Genomic DNA, 18,303 nt, shown 5'->3' on the forward strand with positions numbered 1-18,303 from the left:
AAAAGGGACCATAACAAAACCATAGGATAGGAATATGCGGTAATTTCTGATTAGTAAGAAAGTAAAGAAATGAAAAATAAACGCGGGACTGACCTGCGGCTGCAGTCCACGCGTCTGGCGTGAGGCGCACTTCCCAAACTCGGGGTGCACCCGGAGCGGGAGGCCGTCCCGCGGGCCGTGTGAGGGGGGAGGGGCTAAACGATATTAACAGCCTGGGGGAGGGGGGTGGGGGGCCGCGGCAAGCAGGATTTATTAAAAACGGGCGCACTCTAAATCGCACAAACGAGCGACCTCCGTTCCCCCCGACAACCAGACGAGCAGGCGAAGCCAAAGTTTCCGACTCTTAATTTGCCTGGCAGCTGAGTCTCCCTGAGACACAGAAACAAAACGGACCCGGAGTCTCTATTTGGCTGCGGGTTCAATTCCGGTGTGGCACTGCCGTAGCAGCGCCCGATAGCCACGTACGTACTGCAGCCTCAGCTGCTACTGTAAACACCCAGCAGTGCAAACGAGCGACAGGAGTAAAAAATAAATAAACTAAGAGCGCATCTGTGTTGACAGAACCTCGCTAAACATCCTTATTTTCTTTTCAGCGCTTGAAAACTTTGCTAAAATAAGCCTTCGATTGACAGACAGAATTATCCAACCCTAAGAGTAAAAAAAAAAAAAAAAGTGTTGGTTGTGCACGTTAGCAATCTACGTACTGTGGAGAACAGTGGCATGAGTAAAAAAAAAAAAAAGTGTGATCCTCCGTCAAACTTCACTGTTCGCAACACACGACTCGAAGCTCCTCTGATGCGTGTTAAGGTCGGTGTTGGTTGTGGCAGGTTTGTGATTAACATATGGAAAATAACCCCCCCCCCTCCCCACCCCCCCACCCCCCCAACATCCCCATCTGGTCCCCGACCCACCACCTGAGTGACTGGACAGAGACAGGCGGTCGTCATGGTGACAAACGTACGCAGCAGTGTACACTAACGGTGGCGCGGCCGCCTCACCGAACCGTCAAACCCCCCCCCCGTGTGAGCACAAACACACACGAGCGCGTACGAGCCGCCCTCATGAATATTCATGAGCAGACGCCATCTGATCCCTGACTCCGTGTCAGGCAGCCTGGTTAGCCAGCTAGCTTCCTTTCGGCTGCGCACCTGTCGCGTTCTCCCGCCCCCCCCCATCGCGCACCCGTCACGCTCCCATCAGCCACGTGTCACGTGGCGGTCTGTTGCCGTGCCACCGGCTGCTCCTGCTAACGTGTTCCGCGCGGGCGGCAATATGTCGGCCATCATCGCCAGGGTGACAGCCCTGCTCCGGCCACGGGCTGGTCTCCGATGGGCAGCGCTGTCACTTCACAGCACAGAAGGTCCCGGGTTTGACTCCCGTCCCGGGCCTCTGGGGGGGCTGCATGTTCTATCCGTGTCCACGTGGGCTTTCCTCCGAGCACTCCGGTTTTTTTCCCCACAGTCCGAAGTCAAGGTGGGAGGCTAATTGGAGACTCTAATGTGCCCAAAGGTGTGAGTGTGTGAGTGAATGGTGTGTGTGTGTGTGCCCCGCGATAGACTGACGGCCTGTCTAGGGTGTATTCCTGCCTCTCGCCCAGTGCATGCTGGGACAGACTCCAGCCCCCCCCCGCGACCCTGCCCAGGATAAGCAGGTTAGATGATGGATGGATGCTTCACCTGGGGAGGATTTCGGCTGGAATTAGGGGGGGGGGAGCCCTGAAACTCGGTCACTATCCGCCCCAATCCCAGTCTCCTATACCCTCCTATAGCTCTGCTCTGATAAACTGATAAAACTGCCTCTACACCGCCGCACCACCACACACCCGGTCTGTATCCAGGAGACGCACGGGCAGGAGCACATTGCAGGCAGCACGTCGGCCCCTGAAAAACTTTTTATTTTTATTTTTATTTTTTAAAAACCTCGAAATCATCAAAAGCGACTGCAGAAGGCCTCCCGTCAGCCCGTGGGGGAAGGGTAGCTACGGCTCGTCAAAATTAAAATTCCACCGGAGAGCGGCAGCCTGGGCAAACACAATCTCGTAATCTGGGGAAATGTGCGGATTTGTGCTCCTTTTCTTTTTTGTGTTTTGCATTTTGATAGACGGTTTCCCTTTGGGAAAAAAAAAACGCACTTTTTGTTTTTGTTGTGTGGTAGTGGCAGGAATCGGAGCCGGGTTTTAAGGTGCATTAATAACACGCGCATGGCGAGCGCGAGGCTCAGGCCTTTGGAGTATTAATTTTTCCACAGACCGGGGCCCTCTCTCCGTGCCTCTGCCGGTCGGATCGGATCGGATCATCGCAGTGTTTACACACGTACGGCAATAACTCAGAACACCGCGCTGCCGAAACCGCCAAATCCCCTCCTCACCAGCCAGCCAGACGGACGGACGGACGGACGGACAGACAGACGGACAGACAGCCAGCCAGACGGACAGACGGACGGACGGACGGACGGACAGACAGACGGACAGACAGCCAGCCAGACGGACGGACGGACGGACGGACGGACGGACAGACAGACAGCCGCGCACCTTCCTCAGAAAAAAGACGACGCGTTTTTCATCCGCCCTTCTCTAACGCAGACACCGTGCGTGGAAAAAGTGAACGAGGAGTGACTCTCTGACAGATCACACAACCGCCTTAATTATCAATTACTGTGATAATGAGTAAAACGATCTGCTTTTTTGCGTGGGACTTGCAGACCAGACGCGTAATGAAAGCATTTTTGGAAATTATTTGGCCGAGGGAATCGCGTCTAATTATAAAAGTGATGGAAGAGGCGTCTGGAGGTAAATGTCATAATGGAGCACACATAAGCGCACCGATAGGCCATAAAAAACAGGTCGAGGATTTTGGCAGAGGAGAGATCTCCAGTGTTCATAATATTACCCGTAAGATTGACAGGTCTTTAAAGCGACAGACGTTGGACTGGTTTTGTTCGCACGTCGACAGCGGGGGGGTTTCATTTTTAGGTAAACGGACTCAGCGTGACCCTACAAGCACACTCTGGGCCGGCAATGGGCGTGTCCACTTGTGACCGGTCAACAGGAAACCACATCAAATACAGTCCCATAAAGACCAGGCCTCTCTCTCTCTCTCTCCCCCCTTTTTTTCGTGAGCTGGCACTCTGGGCCCAACGCAGACAGAGTGAAATACTCGGCGTGTTTCGCGAAGCCAAAACCCGGCAATTAAAGCAATCGTGTGTATCGGCGCAGAGTAATTACCGACCGGCTCTCCGAACGCGCCTATAAATACAAGCGACTGGGCCGCCGTAAACAATGGCCTCTCCCGAGCTCAGACTGCCATGCAGAACTGCATGCTGGGATATCCCGGCACCTATACTTAGCAGAAGGCTGGGAAACAACAGCTGCACGCCGGCCAACCACAGCTTGGCTCCCACAATCCACCCAGAGGAGAGCAGTTTGGGGTTTCTCTGAGGACCCTGGGAAGGGTCCAGCGGGAGAACTGGGTCGTAAGATGAGGAATTCTTTCAGTGGCCAGGATTTTCAAACAGCGGGTCTGTGGACCCCTGGAGGTCCTTGAAGGTACTGCAGGGCAGTGGCAACCAACCCTGCTCCTGGAGATCTGCAGTCCTGTAGGTTTTCACTAAACCCTAACAAAGCACACCTCACTCAACAGCTAGAGCAGGGCTGCCCAACCTTGTTCCTGAGATCTACGTCTGTAGGTTCACTAACTAACAAGCACCTCACTAGCTGGCGGTGCCACCTGTTCTTGGGAGTACCATCTGTATGTTTCAGTCCAACAGCAACAAAGCACACCTCAACAGCTGAAGGGTTTGTTGAGCTGCGAATTAGTAGAATCAGGCGTGCCAGATTCGGGTTGAAATGAAAAACCTACAGGATGGCAGATCACCAGGAACAGGGTTGGTTAACACTGCTGTAGGGGTTCCATAGCCAGACTCGATATGCAATGACTATATATAGATTTGGGAAAATATTTCAGAATGCAAAAACGTTTGTGCTATTTTTACCAGACCCATCATTAAACAGGTGAAGGTGGTAGCAGCCAGGTAAGACAGCACTGCCCAGGTTAGTGTGAGCGAGTGTGTTAGAGCAGATGCACTGCCCAGGTTAGTGTGAGTGAGTGAGTGTGTTAGTTAGAGCAGATGCAATCTCTTCCGCTCAAAGCACCACTGACTCTCCCTGGTGCTTCTGGGATTGAACGCAGTGGGTCTGGGGAGGGTTCTGCAGCGCAAGCTTACGGTTTCCGTGGAAACAAGCTGGGAGCAAGAAGGAAGTGAAGAGAGGAAAGAGGAAACCAGGGAGGGATGGCATGCTTATACAATTCCAGGCCCATGCCCTCCCCCCCCCAAATAAACCGTAATGCAATGCTCATCCCCTTAATCCATGCAAACATGGTGGCAAAGTTACCATTTATTTTCCATTCCATTCCACTCTCTCTCCATTCCACTCACCTCCATCTCTGATAACACCTAATACACCTGGAGAGAAAGGTGAGGGTCTGATCATCTTGGCTTCAGCGTCCTGAAGGCTGTGGCCATGCAGACACCCAAGGGAGACCCTGGGGGGGCATGGCGGGATCGAGGTCTACTGCTGCTGGTCAGTCGCCATGGAAATGCGGTATACCCCCAACCTGACTCCCCCCCCCCCCCCTTCCCGCTCCTCCTTGGGTGGTTGTGGTCGCCAAACCAGACATTCCCCCCACCGCCCCCCCCCCGCCTCACCCGCCCCCTCCAGGACAACCACTCCTCTCTGTCTGAGCTCCTCGAACATCTCCAGGCTAATTTCACCGTCTCCGTGGAGAGAAGTGGATTTTCCTCCCCCCCCCCCCCCCATTTTGCGCCCATCCTTGACAACGAGTAATCCTCCGGCCCAGAGCCGGCGACGTGCCAGACCCGTCGTCACGGGTGCCGATCTTTCCGCCGCTCCGCCAAGCCGCCGATAATTAGCCATTATTACCCGCCGGGGCCCCTCTCTCCACTCCCATGTTCTTTAGGAGCTCGGGTTCGAGAGCAGAGCCCCCCCCCCACCCCCCCAGTGTAGAGCAGAGACTTACTGCAGCACCCAGGCAGGACATGGCGTGTGCGCTGTTCCGCTAAGAGCAGTGGGAGGGCGGGGGGGGGGGGGGCGGGGGGGGGGGCGGGGGACTGCCCACTTGTTTTAGTTCGGTTCGGTGCGTTTAAATGCCGTTTAATGGGAACTGATTAAGTATCGAAACACTTAATTTGCTGTTCAGCGCCCTGCATCCAGCGCGGAGTTTCCCGTGGCTGTCCGTGGGAATGAAAAACATATGGACCGAAAACCTGTCTGTGAATACAAAAAAAACAAAAAGTATGGCCAAATTGTGCTATATACTTAAAACATTTGAATTTGAGCTCAACAATACGATAGAAAAATACCGTATTTTAAAATAAAAAAAACATAAACTCTTCTGGTTTGTCCGTAGTTTTTGGTGAATTCCGATCTGGCCTTCCTTTCTATTCTTGCTGCTGATGAGAGGTAGTTGCAGTGGAGTCTGTATACTTCTGCTCTCAAAGTATTTTGCATACAGTGGCTTGTGGAATATTCTCCCCTCTCCTCTGGAGACCGCTGGTGATGTCACTGACCGTTGTTTTCGCGTTTTTCTTCACAGCACTTAGGATCTGTCTGTCATCAACTGCAGTTGCCTTCCTTGGTCAACCTGCATGGTATTTATTTCTGAGTCCACCAGTGGTTTTGTTTGTTTTCAAGACCGTCCAATCTGCCGCACTGCGCAGTTTCTTTGCAATCCTTCTTAATGAATTCTCCAGTTCTCTCAGCTTTACAGATTAATTGTTTTTTTTTTTAGCCATAGTTTGTTCCCTGATCTTCATGATGGCGCATGCCGTCTGACTGCAAATGCAGTCTCCACAAATTCTAAATCCAAGACTAGACACTCACTGCTGTTTTACGTGTGAACACTCCATGCAAAACAAAATTCCTGAGCAATGGTCAACAGCTGTCAGTCATCTGTTAACTTACTCTGGCACAGCTGAAAATGAGGGGCACTCAACACAAAAACAGTTTCTGTAAAACGGGAAAAAAAACTTATGGATGCAAATTCCATGAAACAGAAGCTGATTGTCCGTACTTCTGTCTCACAGTCATCTTTTGATCTCAAATCTAAATGCTTAGTAAACATCGCTCACTCTACCATTACCATACTTTCAGAGGGCACTGTGTATGCATTTAGCTTTTCTTTTTTTGTTGTTGTTGAACCAGCTAAGATCTCTTCATTCCTTTGAAGGCAGTGAGAAGACACTACCACCCCCTAACCGGTAAATGAAGAAGTGCAATGAACACAGGGGAGTGAGTGTGTGAATGTACCGTGTCCTAAAGTCTCCAAAGTTCAAAGATGAAACTGATAACTGTGAATATGAGGTATGGGGATAATGGTCCAGTTTCATTCCCTGTGTCTGCGCTGGCAATCTCCACAACACCAGGGCAGCACCTGTTCCGACTGGAAGCTGCTTTAGGCAGGTTATTCTCCATGGCAAGAGAGCAGGGTCAAAGGTCAAATGTGCCTCACGCTATAAACCAATTTCAGGTGCGCTGAGAACTGGAATTATTATGGGGGGGGGGGGAGGGCTTTCAAATTTAAGAGATCCTTTCAGTCAAAGTGAAGTAGAGAAGGTGTACTCAACATGGCTATAAAGCTGCTGGAACAAGACAAGTGCAACAAAAATCAAATCAGTGCTATGACTAGGGAGGAGGACGATAGGCTATCCATGTCACAAACCAACCAAGAACAGGTGCTGGCATATTGCCAATATGAATACCCCGCAACGCAAACGTCCGCACCTGAATATGCCGAACGCCAAAAATGACCTCAAATTAGAAACCCCTGTGGTTAATATGTGGTGTCCGGTGTCATCTGTTCCACATTTCATGTCAGAGCTGTATTTTTCTGAGTTTTATGCGTTTTGGCTCGTTTTCACAAAGGAGAAACGCCGCCGTAAATTCCCCATAAATCAATTCCTTCATCTGTTTACATATTTTTCGGTCAAAGAGCCGATATGTAACGTCGGCTTCGTCTGATTCCTGCGTCACGGCTCGCGCAGAGAGGACACGCAAGGCGCTCCGCTGCCAAACCTGACAGGAAAAAAAAACATCGCTAACGTCTTCCACGTGAGTTTGACAGATGAGAAGAGAGTGCTGAGATTTGGAACGTGATGACTGAGTGTGTGTGTGTATGACAAACATTTCTGGACCCTGCCAGAGTGTGTGCTTCATTATTTCAATTAGATCCTTTTGCACCAATGCTTGTGCGCAAAATGAAAGCAGCTCAGTTTGTGCATTTGCAAATACAGAATCTAAAAACTCCTCGAGTAACATGCAATTGTCTCAAACACGTTTCCTCCTTTTTTTACAGTCCTTACACTGTAAGCAGGAAAGGCCTGAATAACATTTACGCAGTCAAAATCGCGCAGGAAGATCATATTCCGACCAAAGCTAACCACAACCATGGCATATTGTAATTCCTGCTACCAGTCAGAAAAAGGGAGTCAACTTAACTGAGAGAGAGAGAGAGAGAGAGAGAGAGGGAGAGAGAGAGACGCCACACATCTGCAAGCGCTTTACTGGTTCCCGACCGCTCACTGCCACGTCAACAGAGAAACGGTCTGCGAGCAACGAACAGCACGAGACAGTGTTTGCGAACGTTCCTCAAAAGACGATCGCTTTTACAGCTAGTACCACAGCTAAAAAAAAATAAAACCATGACCCGATTTACCCCGACGTGCAGGATCACTAAGATTTATGTAACGGCAATACATCTTTGGCCAAAAGCGAGCGACCTTTTAAAAGCGTCAAATATATATAACGTCGCAGCTCATTTGTTTTACGGTTTGTAGCCTATACGATGGCAGCTTATTTTGCACATTGCCACTCGGTTTATATTTTTTTGCTGCCTCCATATGTTCAGTGCAGTTAAGCGTGCTCTTTAAAACGGAGCCGACACCGAAATAGCAAGTGTGAATCGGCACCGTCTACATCTGAATTAATATCCAGCTGTTAATTTGACATGCGTATGAAAAACAACCCCCCAACACGCGAACGGCAGCGTGAACAACGCGAACCCGTTACATCCCCGTCAGCCGAAAGGAAGTAGCCTAACTCATGGAGATTTTTTTTACAGACGCGCTGTGAAAACGACGGTGAAACAGAGAAACGGGGCAAAAAAACACAGCCCTGAACTCCCAAAAATCATCATTTTAGGGTTCAGGCCTGGTTTTACCTTGGAGCCTTTTCTGCACTTTCATTTGATGTTTCCTTGCGTCGGGCCCCCCCAGCGCTGGTACGGAACCGCCAAGAGAGAGCGCCGCCGCGTGCAGTGTGTCGCGCACGGCACGGAGGATCAGGGCAAGCACGCAGAGCGTCACGCGCGAGGTGAATCCGCTGGCTGAGGAAGCCGCGTCAGATCTGATGCCAAGCTACAGAGACACCGGAGTTCACAGGCTACTCTGGCCTACGCCTACTGTGTTCATTCAATCCCACAATCCTCCCCGTCTGGTCTGCCCTGCAATTTATCGCCGTGCACAGACAAGCTGACACACTCAGAAATGTGTCATTACTGTGTGTTAATCGGAGTATTTTATATTGCCCAGGCCAATATAAACCCGTATGCTGCCACAGCCAGTGTGGGGGTACTGGCGGCGCATTAAGACTGTACGGTACCGTCACATTTTCACCCCGTCACTCCCTCAGAAGAAACACCACAACCTTGTGCACTAAAAACAACACACTTCCTTGCATTCATCGCCATCTACTAAAATATTGGGCTTGTGACCAAAAAGCACAAAACAGAATCTCTTATAATGACCGTTTCTGCTGGTGAACAGCGCTCTGACCGACGTGCCTTACATGACTGATTATGTATCGATTATTTCGACTTGATGTCTCAGTCTGCTCTGGTGCCCAAGCACAGACTGAAGCTGTCCGCTGGAACTGCTACTTCTACCCTCGGAGGCCGACTGGATGCCTCAGAAACGCTTGGAATGCTGTTCAGATAGCTCCACCTAGTGGCCGGCATGAGAAAATGCATAATTACACAGACGCGAGCTATGTAACAAACAATATTGCGCATCATGTTACGCAATCATAAACTAAATGACTCTAGACTCCTACTACATATTGAATTCTCAAATGAAATGAGTTATTAGAAACCGGCAATTGCAGACAATTCAAAAATGATTAAGAATGTGCTGGTGAAAACTCCATAGAGATTACAGCTGCTCAAAGCGGGTCATGAGCACGAGCAGCATACAGCACTCAATCAGTCGCAGAGCCCTGTCAACATGTTCCAATACATATTACATGACAGATCAAATGATGAGCAAATTAGCATCACATAAAACCAGCTATCCAAGCCTGTCACATAGCAGAGACAATAAATGAAAAATTAGACTAGCTTATAAGTAATTTATGAAGGGGGTGGGGGTGGGGGTGGGGGTGGTGGGGGGTCTCCAACTTCTTGGACACCATGTAATTACCCAGAATTCAAAGCGGGAAGGAAGGACAGCACACAGAACGTGAAACAGATATAGAATTTATTTTCAACCATAAGTAGGAAAATACATAGGTGTAAAGTAAAACAAGCTGACCCTGTTATAAACATAAACTAGTTCAAAGATAACCAAGAAGACAGTTAAAGATAAAACAGAAATGCCTTGTTTACCATTCGGCCCATATTCATTTTCTAATATTGATTTAAAAACAGCTGCCTTTTTATATACACATACATACATGCACACACACGTATATATGTGTATATATATATAATTTTTATTTTTTTAAATAATCAACTCAACATTCTTTTTAAACTTTGTGCGAGTGTTTTGCTGGTATTCCACAAATGGTAAACAAGACGTTGGTCCAGTGCATTACATAGTGACACATATATATTGATATATGTACTCGGTCGGCTACAGACAGACACTCCTGATCTTCCAACGACTATCACTACTGGCAGAGAGGATAAAATCAGGGGGAAATTTACAAGATGGGAGAGGTGAAGAGCAGGGCAGGATGGATGGATGATGGGTGGATGGAGGTGAGAAGTAGAAAAAAGCTGTGGTGGTGAACACGCCCCTCGCGAGATGAGTGTGACATCGGCGAGGGGCGTGGCATCGAGGAAACGCTCTCAGATATTATACAAAAATAAAGTTTCCCCAAATCAGAGACTATTATTGCCAAGATTCCGGAGTTTCTCCCTGGTCTGGAATGAAAGGTGATTGTTCCGACATCGCAAGCCGTCAAACGAGGACATGATCTCACTGCGTTTTTTTTAATTTTTTTAATTAATTTATTTTTTTGCTAATCTGAAACCGAAGGCGAAGCTTCAGCCTCCGCTATCGCCCGCTACCCGTTCTGAGCCGTAATCACGATCCAGAAATACGAGAGAGAGCAGGCAGACGCCTGGAGAACAATCGGAGATGGACTAAGAAATGAAAAGCGGATGAGGGGAAGAGGGATGAAGGAGGAAAAAGGAGGAAAGGGCGGAGCAAAAATGCGCATGTTGAGAAGGGACTGATGGCGAGTGAAGTTCAGGGTTACTCTTCCTAGGCCTGTCCCCTGTACCCCCCTCCGAAGGACAGAGACAGCGGTCGGGTCGGGGGGTATTCGGGAGCGTCCTTCAATTAACTCTAAAAATAGCAGAGAACATCACTTTAGAAACTTAATTCACCACTGAGAAGCACGGGAACAAAGATAGCGAGAGGGTGCAACAGTAGACTCACGTTACGACATCTTCTACCTGCGGCTGCTGTGTTTATAACGAACACGTTTCACACCACTGTAGCAAAGTGCTCTCTCTCTACGTAAGCGTTGACCAATGATAAAGCAAGGGCCGTCCAGGCCCGCCCCCTCCGTTTTATTTATGCATTTATCTTTTTCACAAATCAGTTAGCCTAATGTGACGTTCTGAATAAAGCTAAAGACGACAGGTCTCAGATTTCCGGTTTTGGGGACACCAACGACTATCCATCGCGCGCTATCGTGTTTCCATTTTTAAAACGGACACAGCCTCCATCACGTTCCGATTACCAACCGTTAGAATCCCACTTAGGAACCACATCAATCCATTGCTAACGTTTCTACAACAGAAATAATTTGGTTTGAGAAGCATGACAAAATAAAAAAGAGAAAAAATGGATGAAAAGAAAAACAACCAAGCAATCATAATACTATTGGATAATTCATGATATACATGTCAAACACAATTGATTTTTTAAGAAAGAAAACATGAGATACACCTTTTATTCACACTTTACAAAAAAGCTATTTTTAATTCTACTACAATACTAAATCAGCAAAATTCAAGGTCTTTAGAAACGGGACATTTGCTTTTCGTTCAAAACAAAATGGCAGAAAATGACAGGAGAGAACAAAGGTACAGAAAGGAACAGGTCCTACACAAGGATGAAATAAACCTTGCCCTGATTTTTCTCTTCCTTTGTTTAAAAACAAACAAAAAAAAAGATTAAAATTCTTGAAAACCTGCTGGGTTCAAATTGTTTTTTTGTTTTTGTTTTTTTTAAAAAGGTCATAAGATCCAATTCTCTGGGGGGTAGCTGCACTATTGGTCTCTTTTAAGTGCTTTGAAGGCCAATTATTAATTAAAACGAGACAATCCTGAAATTTAATGTGGGCTTTTGGAGTAGAAAGGGAACGTTTCACATTTCTGCGTGGATTTTTAAAGAACCTCTGCGGTCCACAAAAAGCTGGATCAATGGAGCGAATCTGTGCTACATATCCTGCTCAATCAAAGGTCATTGGAAGGACGAGCTCCAGGAGAAATACGCCCCCTTACCCCCTTAAAAACATCCCAAATTCGCGAGTTACGCAAAAGTGGAATTTCTGTCCTTAAACTTGGCTTCAAGGAAATATTAAAAATGGCACCATTTAACAGGGAGAATATTGTTCCCCAGCTGGGGAAACACAGGAATTGAAGAAAAAAAAACAAAACAAAATGCAATCATCAAAATTACTTGTGTTGCCTGAGTTAGGTAAGTGGGTGGGGCTATTGGGGGGCTGTCCTTAAAACAAACTTTAATTCTGACCAATGAGAGAGGGGTGGGGCGGGGTTTCCGAGAGGCGTTTCTTAAGCCTTTTCCCTTGAGTGACAAAGGACAGAGAACAAAACAGACCTTAGAACAGTCGAAAAGAAAAAAATATATATGAAAGGAAAAAAGAAAGACTAAAATGTTCCGTCAGCTACGAGCCACTGATTACTTGAGACTTCCTACTGCCAGGAGAAGAAAGGAAATAAATCACAGCTGATATATATATATAAAAAAAAAAAAAACGAAAACATAGAAAGACTTCATAAAATCTTCACAATTGCTTTAACAGTGTTTTATAAAATCAAAAAGAGGTTGTGCAGGCGTCCCCCACAGCACGGGCAGTGCGGTTCAAACGCAGAGGGGGGAGGCGGGAAGCTGCTCTTCCAGAGGATTGGGGGGGGGGGGGGGGGGGTTAGCTTTGGAGCGGAGAGCTAACAGTCTAGAGGGCTTTAAGCGGTAGTGACGGCTGTCGGAGCGGGAACACGCTCCCCCCCTCCCACCCCTGACCCGCCCGCAGTGCACCATGGGCCTGGGACATGCGTGGTATGGAGGTTAAACCATGCACGCCCCCCAGCCCCCCCCCATTTTGAGGGTCAAACGCACTGTCGGAAAACCCAAACGGCAGTCCCCCCCAAGAGGGGCGGAGCTTCGTCTGAGGAAGGGCGTGTCTACCCGGTCGCCGAGCGCTCGGCCGTAGCGACCGTTGTCAGGCGCTCACCACGCTGACCACAGATCTGAGACAGCAGCGACACGAGAGCGAAGCCAGCGACCTCGATGTCCGCCCCGCCCCTTCCACCAGCGCAGGAGCTCAAAGGAGCGGCCATCTTGCGAGGTCAGGTTCGCTTCAGCCTCGCTGCTGAAAAGGATCCGGATTGGACAGAGCGGAAAACGACCAGTTCAGTGTCTTAATGTGCCGACCAGCGCGCGAGGACGTGGCTGGCGTGTGCAGTCTCCGCGGAGATGGGTTACAGGTAAAGAAAAAAAAAATCCGAAAAAAAAAAATCTCAATTTGCCAGAATTTAAATTTCAAGTGCACCGCTCTCAGTAAATTGTACAAAAGAGGAAAAATAAAAACACTTTTACATAAAAAAAAAAAAACAGGAGTGCAAAACAGTGAGGGTGAAAACCTGGAACAACCTCTTCTTGTCTTTTTTACAAGCTGGTCATTTAAATTTCGCATTTAATAACATTAACTGGATAAAAATTTAGCCTTAATTTACAATACAATCATATTTTCCCCCAAATCTGATCATAATTTATTTTAAGTACAAAAAATGCCATACATCAGGTCTTTTGTGGTTCATATACAATCAAGTGAAGGCTAAATCCAAATTTATATTTTATACAAACACTTGCGTGAAAAAACCCCTGGAGTGAAGTATGGAATATACGGCTAAGGAAGGTCACTACTGGCCTCTAAGACAGTGCTCGATAAGTGTGTGTGTGCGTGTGCTGGTGCCTATTACAGAGTTCCAAAGATTGTTTGTCCCTCTCTGACAGAGACAGAAATTAACTTAGATTTTGCCCTGGACCCAAATCTCTCCACTGATTTGAGGAGCCAGCCCACCACTCCACCCCCCCCCCCCCCCCTCAAACTGGGCTGCAGGTGCTCCCATTCAAACTACTGCTCGTTCATATCAGTTATAGCTACCAAAAACAAACAAATGACAAAAAAAACCCCCTGAAAATGGCACACACAAGTGTCTCCCTCCCCAAAGCCAACCCCCCTCAGCCGAATCCCCCCCCCCGCCCCATTCCAAGTGGTGGTACGTTCCAAATGAGGTCACATGTTCTGGTTACACTTAAAAACTTTAAAGATAATGAAACTGCTATGAGAGATAGATGGAAGTGGGTGACTTCCTCCTGCCTGAACTCCGAACTGAAGGACACTATAGGGAAGTGGAATCTGACCTCTTCAAATAACACAATTTTTCCCCCAAGCCCCTATTTACTTAAAATAATCATTTGGTTACGTCAAGTTACATTTTTTTCCCCCCTGCGATTAAACTTCCTTCAAAGCACAACATCGATCTTCTTCTGCGAGCAAGCGGCCGCTCGGAGAAGCAGTCCCGCCCGCCGAGACGAAGCGCTAAAATCCGCGAACCTGTATGAGCCGATTAAACAAGTGCATCTAAATTCACCGTCCTCTGCCGACACTCCACATCACTAACCTACTTTACAAACAGTGTATGGTAACATATTAAAATACAAAAAAAAACAAACAAACAAAAAAAAACAACAGCAGTGTTTCTCCATAGCCAATAACGCTGCTGTTGCCTAAGCACTGCCACGCACCAAATTTACATTAAAAATTGCACCATTTGGCAGAAAAGGTGGGACGTGAGGACCCGACGGTAGCACCCACAGGGCTGGACTCAGCACCATAGAGAGGAGTACAGTGTGGAACGTACCATTCCTGTGCTCACACGGGGGGGGGAGGCCGGCCGCTTAGCTGGTAGTTGTAAAATGGACGCCGGGCTGGAACCAGTGGTGTGGCGTTCTGAGGGTGTCAGAAGCAGTGCCCCACCGCCTCACCCATGGTTACTCAGTCCATGCCTACCCCCATGAGGATCAGAGCGCCCCCTGCAGGCTGGAGTGGGGCAGTGTGCAAGCTCTGCGGTCCTCTCTGGGCATGAACGCGTGCATGTGAACCCCCAGATCTAACCCCTAATCTAACCCCTGATTAAAACTGAATGACTGGTCTAATTAAAAAAAAAAACCAAAACAAAAACGAAAAAAAATCAACACAGAGGGGAGGCGAGGAATGTTTGGGTGGTCCGTAAAAACAAAGCCGAAAGCACAACAGGTAGAGTGGGCGGGAGGGCGGACCAAACAGATAAACAGCAGACTTACCACAGAGTTTTGACTTTCGTTTTAAATGGATGAAAATTATTATTATAAAAAAAAAAAACAAAAAACAAAAAACAAAACAAAAATATATATATCCCTGTTGGCCATACCTCACTCCTCTTACTGTAGGACTTCCGAATTTTATACATTTTTTTTTTCTTTAAGTTTACAGAAAAAAAAGACCTTGAGGGAGAAGCAGCAGCGCCCCCCGGTGGCTCGGGGGACTACCTGCGGCCGGGCAGGTGGACTCCGTTGACGGGCGGAGGGTAAGGCAGGACCAGCTCCAGTTGTGCAAACAGGGAGAAGTGATCGGAGGGGACGTGGGGGTGTGGGCAGCCGCTGATATTGTTCTCTAGGAGCCAGTGGGGATCCAGGGGCCCCAAGATCCCCAACACATTCAGCATGGGCTTGGAGTAGAAGATGTAGTCGATGACTCCCTGTGAACAGAGAGAAAAGGGCAGAACTTGTGATGAGACAAACCCATCATAGTCATCTACTTTTTTCCACCCACTGACCAGAGAGGACTGTAGAAATAAAATAAAATAAAATAAAATAACATCACGGGTCACTGTGGTACCGGCTGTAAGAGAGTCTTCGCACACTAAAGGGCGTGGCAGGTGCTGAGGCTGACCTTGAAGTCGAAGGTGTAGTTGGTGTTTGAAATTGAAGGTGTAGTTGGTGTAATTTTTTGAGGCCCTTATGGAGCTCACCTTGAAGAAGTCGAAGGTGTAGTTGGTGTTTGAAGTCGAAGGTGTAGTTGGTGTAAGGCATGACGCCCTTATGGAGCTCACCTTTAAGTCGAAGGTGTAGTTGGTGTAAGGCATGACGCCCTTATGGAGCTCAACTTGAAGTCGAAGGTGTAGTTGGTGTAAGGCATGACGCCCTTATGGAGCTCACCTTGAAGTCGAAGGTGTAGTTGGTGTAAGGCATGACGCCCTTATGGAGCTCAACTTGAAGTCGAAGGTGTAGTTGGTGTAAGGCATGACGCCCTTATGGAGCTCACCTTGAAGTCGAAGGTGTAGTTGGTGTAAGGCATGACGCCCTTATGGAGCTCACCTTGAAGTCGAAGGTGTAGTTGGTGTAAGGCATGACGCCCTTATGGAGCTCACCTTGAAGTCGAAGGTGTAGTTGGTGTAAGGCATGACGCCCTTATGGAGCTCACCTTGAAGTCGAAGGTGTAGTTGGTGTAAGGCATGACGCCCTTATGGAGCTCACCTTGAAGTCGAAGGTGTAGTTGGTGTAAGGCATGACGCCCTTATGGAGCTCACCTTGAAGTCGAAGGTGTAGTTGGTGTAAGGCATGACGCCCTTATGGAGCTCACCTTGAAGTCGAAGGTGTAGTTGGTGTAAGGCATGACGCCCTTATGGAGCTCACCTTGAAGTCGAAGGTGTAGTTGGTGTAAGGCATGACGCCCTTATGGAGCTCACCTTGAAGTCGAAGGTGTAGTTGGTGTAAGGCATGACGCCCTTATGGAGCTCACCTTGAAGTCGAAGGTGTAGTTGGTGAAAGGCATGACGCCCCTATGGAGCTCATCTTGAAGTCGAAGGTGTAGTTGGTGTAATGCATGACGCCCTTATGGAGCTCACCTTGAAGTCGAAGGTGTAGTTGGTGTAAGGCATGACGCCCTTATGGAGCTCACCTTGAAGTCGAAGGTGTAGTTGGTGTAAGGCATGACGCCCCTATGGAGCTCACCTTGAAGTCGAAGGTGTAGTTGGTGTAAGGCATGACGCCCTATGGAGCTCACCTTGAAGTCGAAGGTGTAGTTGGTGTAAGGCATGACGCCCTTATGGAGCTCACCTTGAAGTCGAAGGTGTAGTTGGTGTAAGGCATGACGCCTTATGGAGCTCACCTTGAAGTCGAAGGTGTAGTTGGTGTAAGGCATGACGCCTTATGGAGCTCACCTTGAAGTCGAAGGTGTAGTTGGTGTAAGGCATGACGCCCTTATGGAGCTCACCTTGAAGTCGAAGGTGCAGTTGGTGTAAGCATGACGCCCTTATGGAGCTCACCTTGAAGTCGAAGGTGTAGTTGGTGTAAGGCATGACGCCCTATGGAGCTCAACTTGAAGTCGAAGGTGTAGTTGGTGTAAGGCATGACGCCCTTATGGAGCTCACCTTGAAGTCGAAGGTGTAGTTGGTGTAAGGCATGACGCCCTATGGAGCTCACCTTGAAGTCGAAGGTGTAGTTGGTGTAAGGCACGACGCCCTATGGAGCTCACCTTGAAGTCGAAGGTGTAGTTGGTGTAAGGCATGACGCCCTTATGGAGCTCACCTTGAAGTCGAAGGTGTAGTTGGTGTAAGGCATGACGCCCCTATGGAGCTCACCTTGAAGTCGAAGGTGTAGTTGGTGTAAGGCATGACGCCCTTATGGAGCTCACCTTGAAGTCGAAGGTGTAGTTGGTGTAAGGCATGACGCCGTTGTCGTAGGCGCTCTTCAGCCTGAAGCCGTGCGTGATGCGGCCGCTGGACGTGCCGTTCTTGCCGTTGCAGTTGAAGTTGGTCAGGCTGTCGATGTAGCGTAGCTCCTTGAAGTCCTTGTGTGTGCAGTCCACCCCGCCCGTGCTCAGGTACTCCACCACACCTGCGCCAAACGGGTGCATGTGCGCACACACACACACACACGCGCGCACACACACAACGCGCACACACACACACACACACACACACACACACACACACACACGCGCTGCGCGCGCGCGCACACACACACGCACACACACACACACACACATGCACACGCGCGCGCGCACACACACACACGCACACACACACACACACACACACACGCACACGCGCGCACACACACACACACACACACGCACACGCACGCACACACACCACGTTCTTTAATATTTCATTCCACACAGAGCCTCTGCTGCCACCTATAGCCCTGGTTCAGTCAGACAAGCTCTCAGAGGTGAAACCCTTCATCACCTGATCACTTTTCTCTGTGAACTGTGTGCCATTAAACAGAGGGGCAAAGAGGGAATCTGATTACTCCTGTTTTAGCAGCTCTTATGAAAACAGACCGTAATGATGACCCCATGATACGAAGGGATATCGGAGTGCTCCTGCTGTAGCCTCTCTACTGCCCCCCTGTGGACAACTGTGTCTCTGGGAAACAAGCTGGTGAAAGATCTCATTGAGCTGCTAATTGCTAAAATCAGGTATGCCAAATTAGGGTTGGAATGAAAACTTGGAGGGTGGTAGATCTCCAGGAACAGGGTCAGGCAGCCCTGTTGCACACAGTTTACTATCCTATTCATAGTTAATTTAACTTGTGCATTGAGTGATGTAGCACACTTCCACGTTATGGCATTTAAATCCTTAAACAGAGCTGAAATATGGAGACCCAACTGAAAGCTTAGGTATGACTGGTGCTGATCCCCCCCACCCT

At 48.5% G+C, this 18,303-nt stretch overlaps 1 protein-coding gene across 1 annotated transcript in view; it reads right to left on the reverse strand.

Moving 5' to 3' along the window:
* Positions 1-9,529: 9,529 nt before the first annotated feature.
* LOC135249696 (CCR4-NOT transcription complex subunit 6-like) overlaps positions 9,530-18,303 on the reverse strand; it is a 28,222-nt gene continuing 19,448 nt past the window's right edge. The window contains exons 10-11 of the mRNA XM_064325214.1: positions 17,285-17,487; positions 9,530-15,347 (exon numbers count right to left, since the gene is read on the reverse strand). Coding sequence (XP_064181284.1) covers positions 15,135-15,347; positions 17,285-17,487 — 416 coding nt within the window. The 3' untranslated portion in view covers positions 9,530-15,134. The remainder of the gene's footprint in view (positions 15,348-17,284; positions 17,488-18,303) is intronic.

The sequence above is a fragment of the Anguilla rostrata genome, chromosome 3, assembly GCF_018555375.3.
Source record: "Anguilla rostrata isolate EN2019 chromosome 3, ASM1855537v3, whole genome shotgun sequence".
NCBI lineage: Eukaryota > Metazoa > Chordata > Actinopteri > Anguilliformes > Anguillidae > Anguilla > Anguilla rostrata.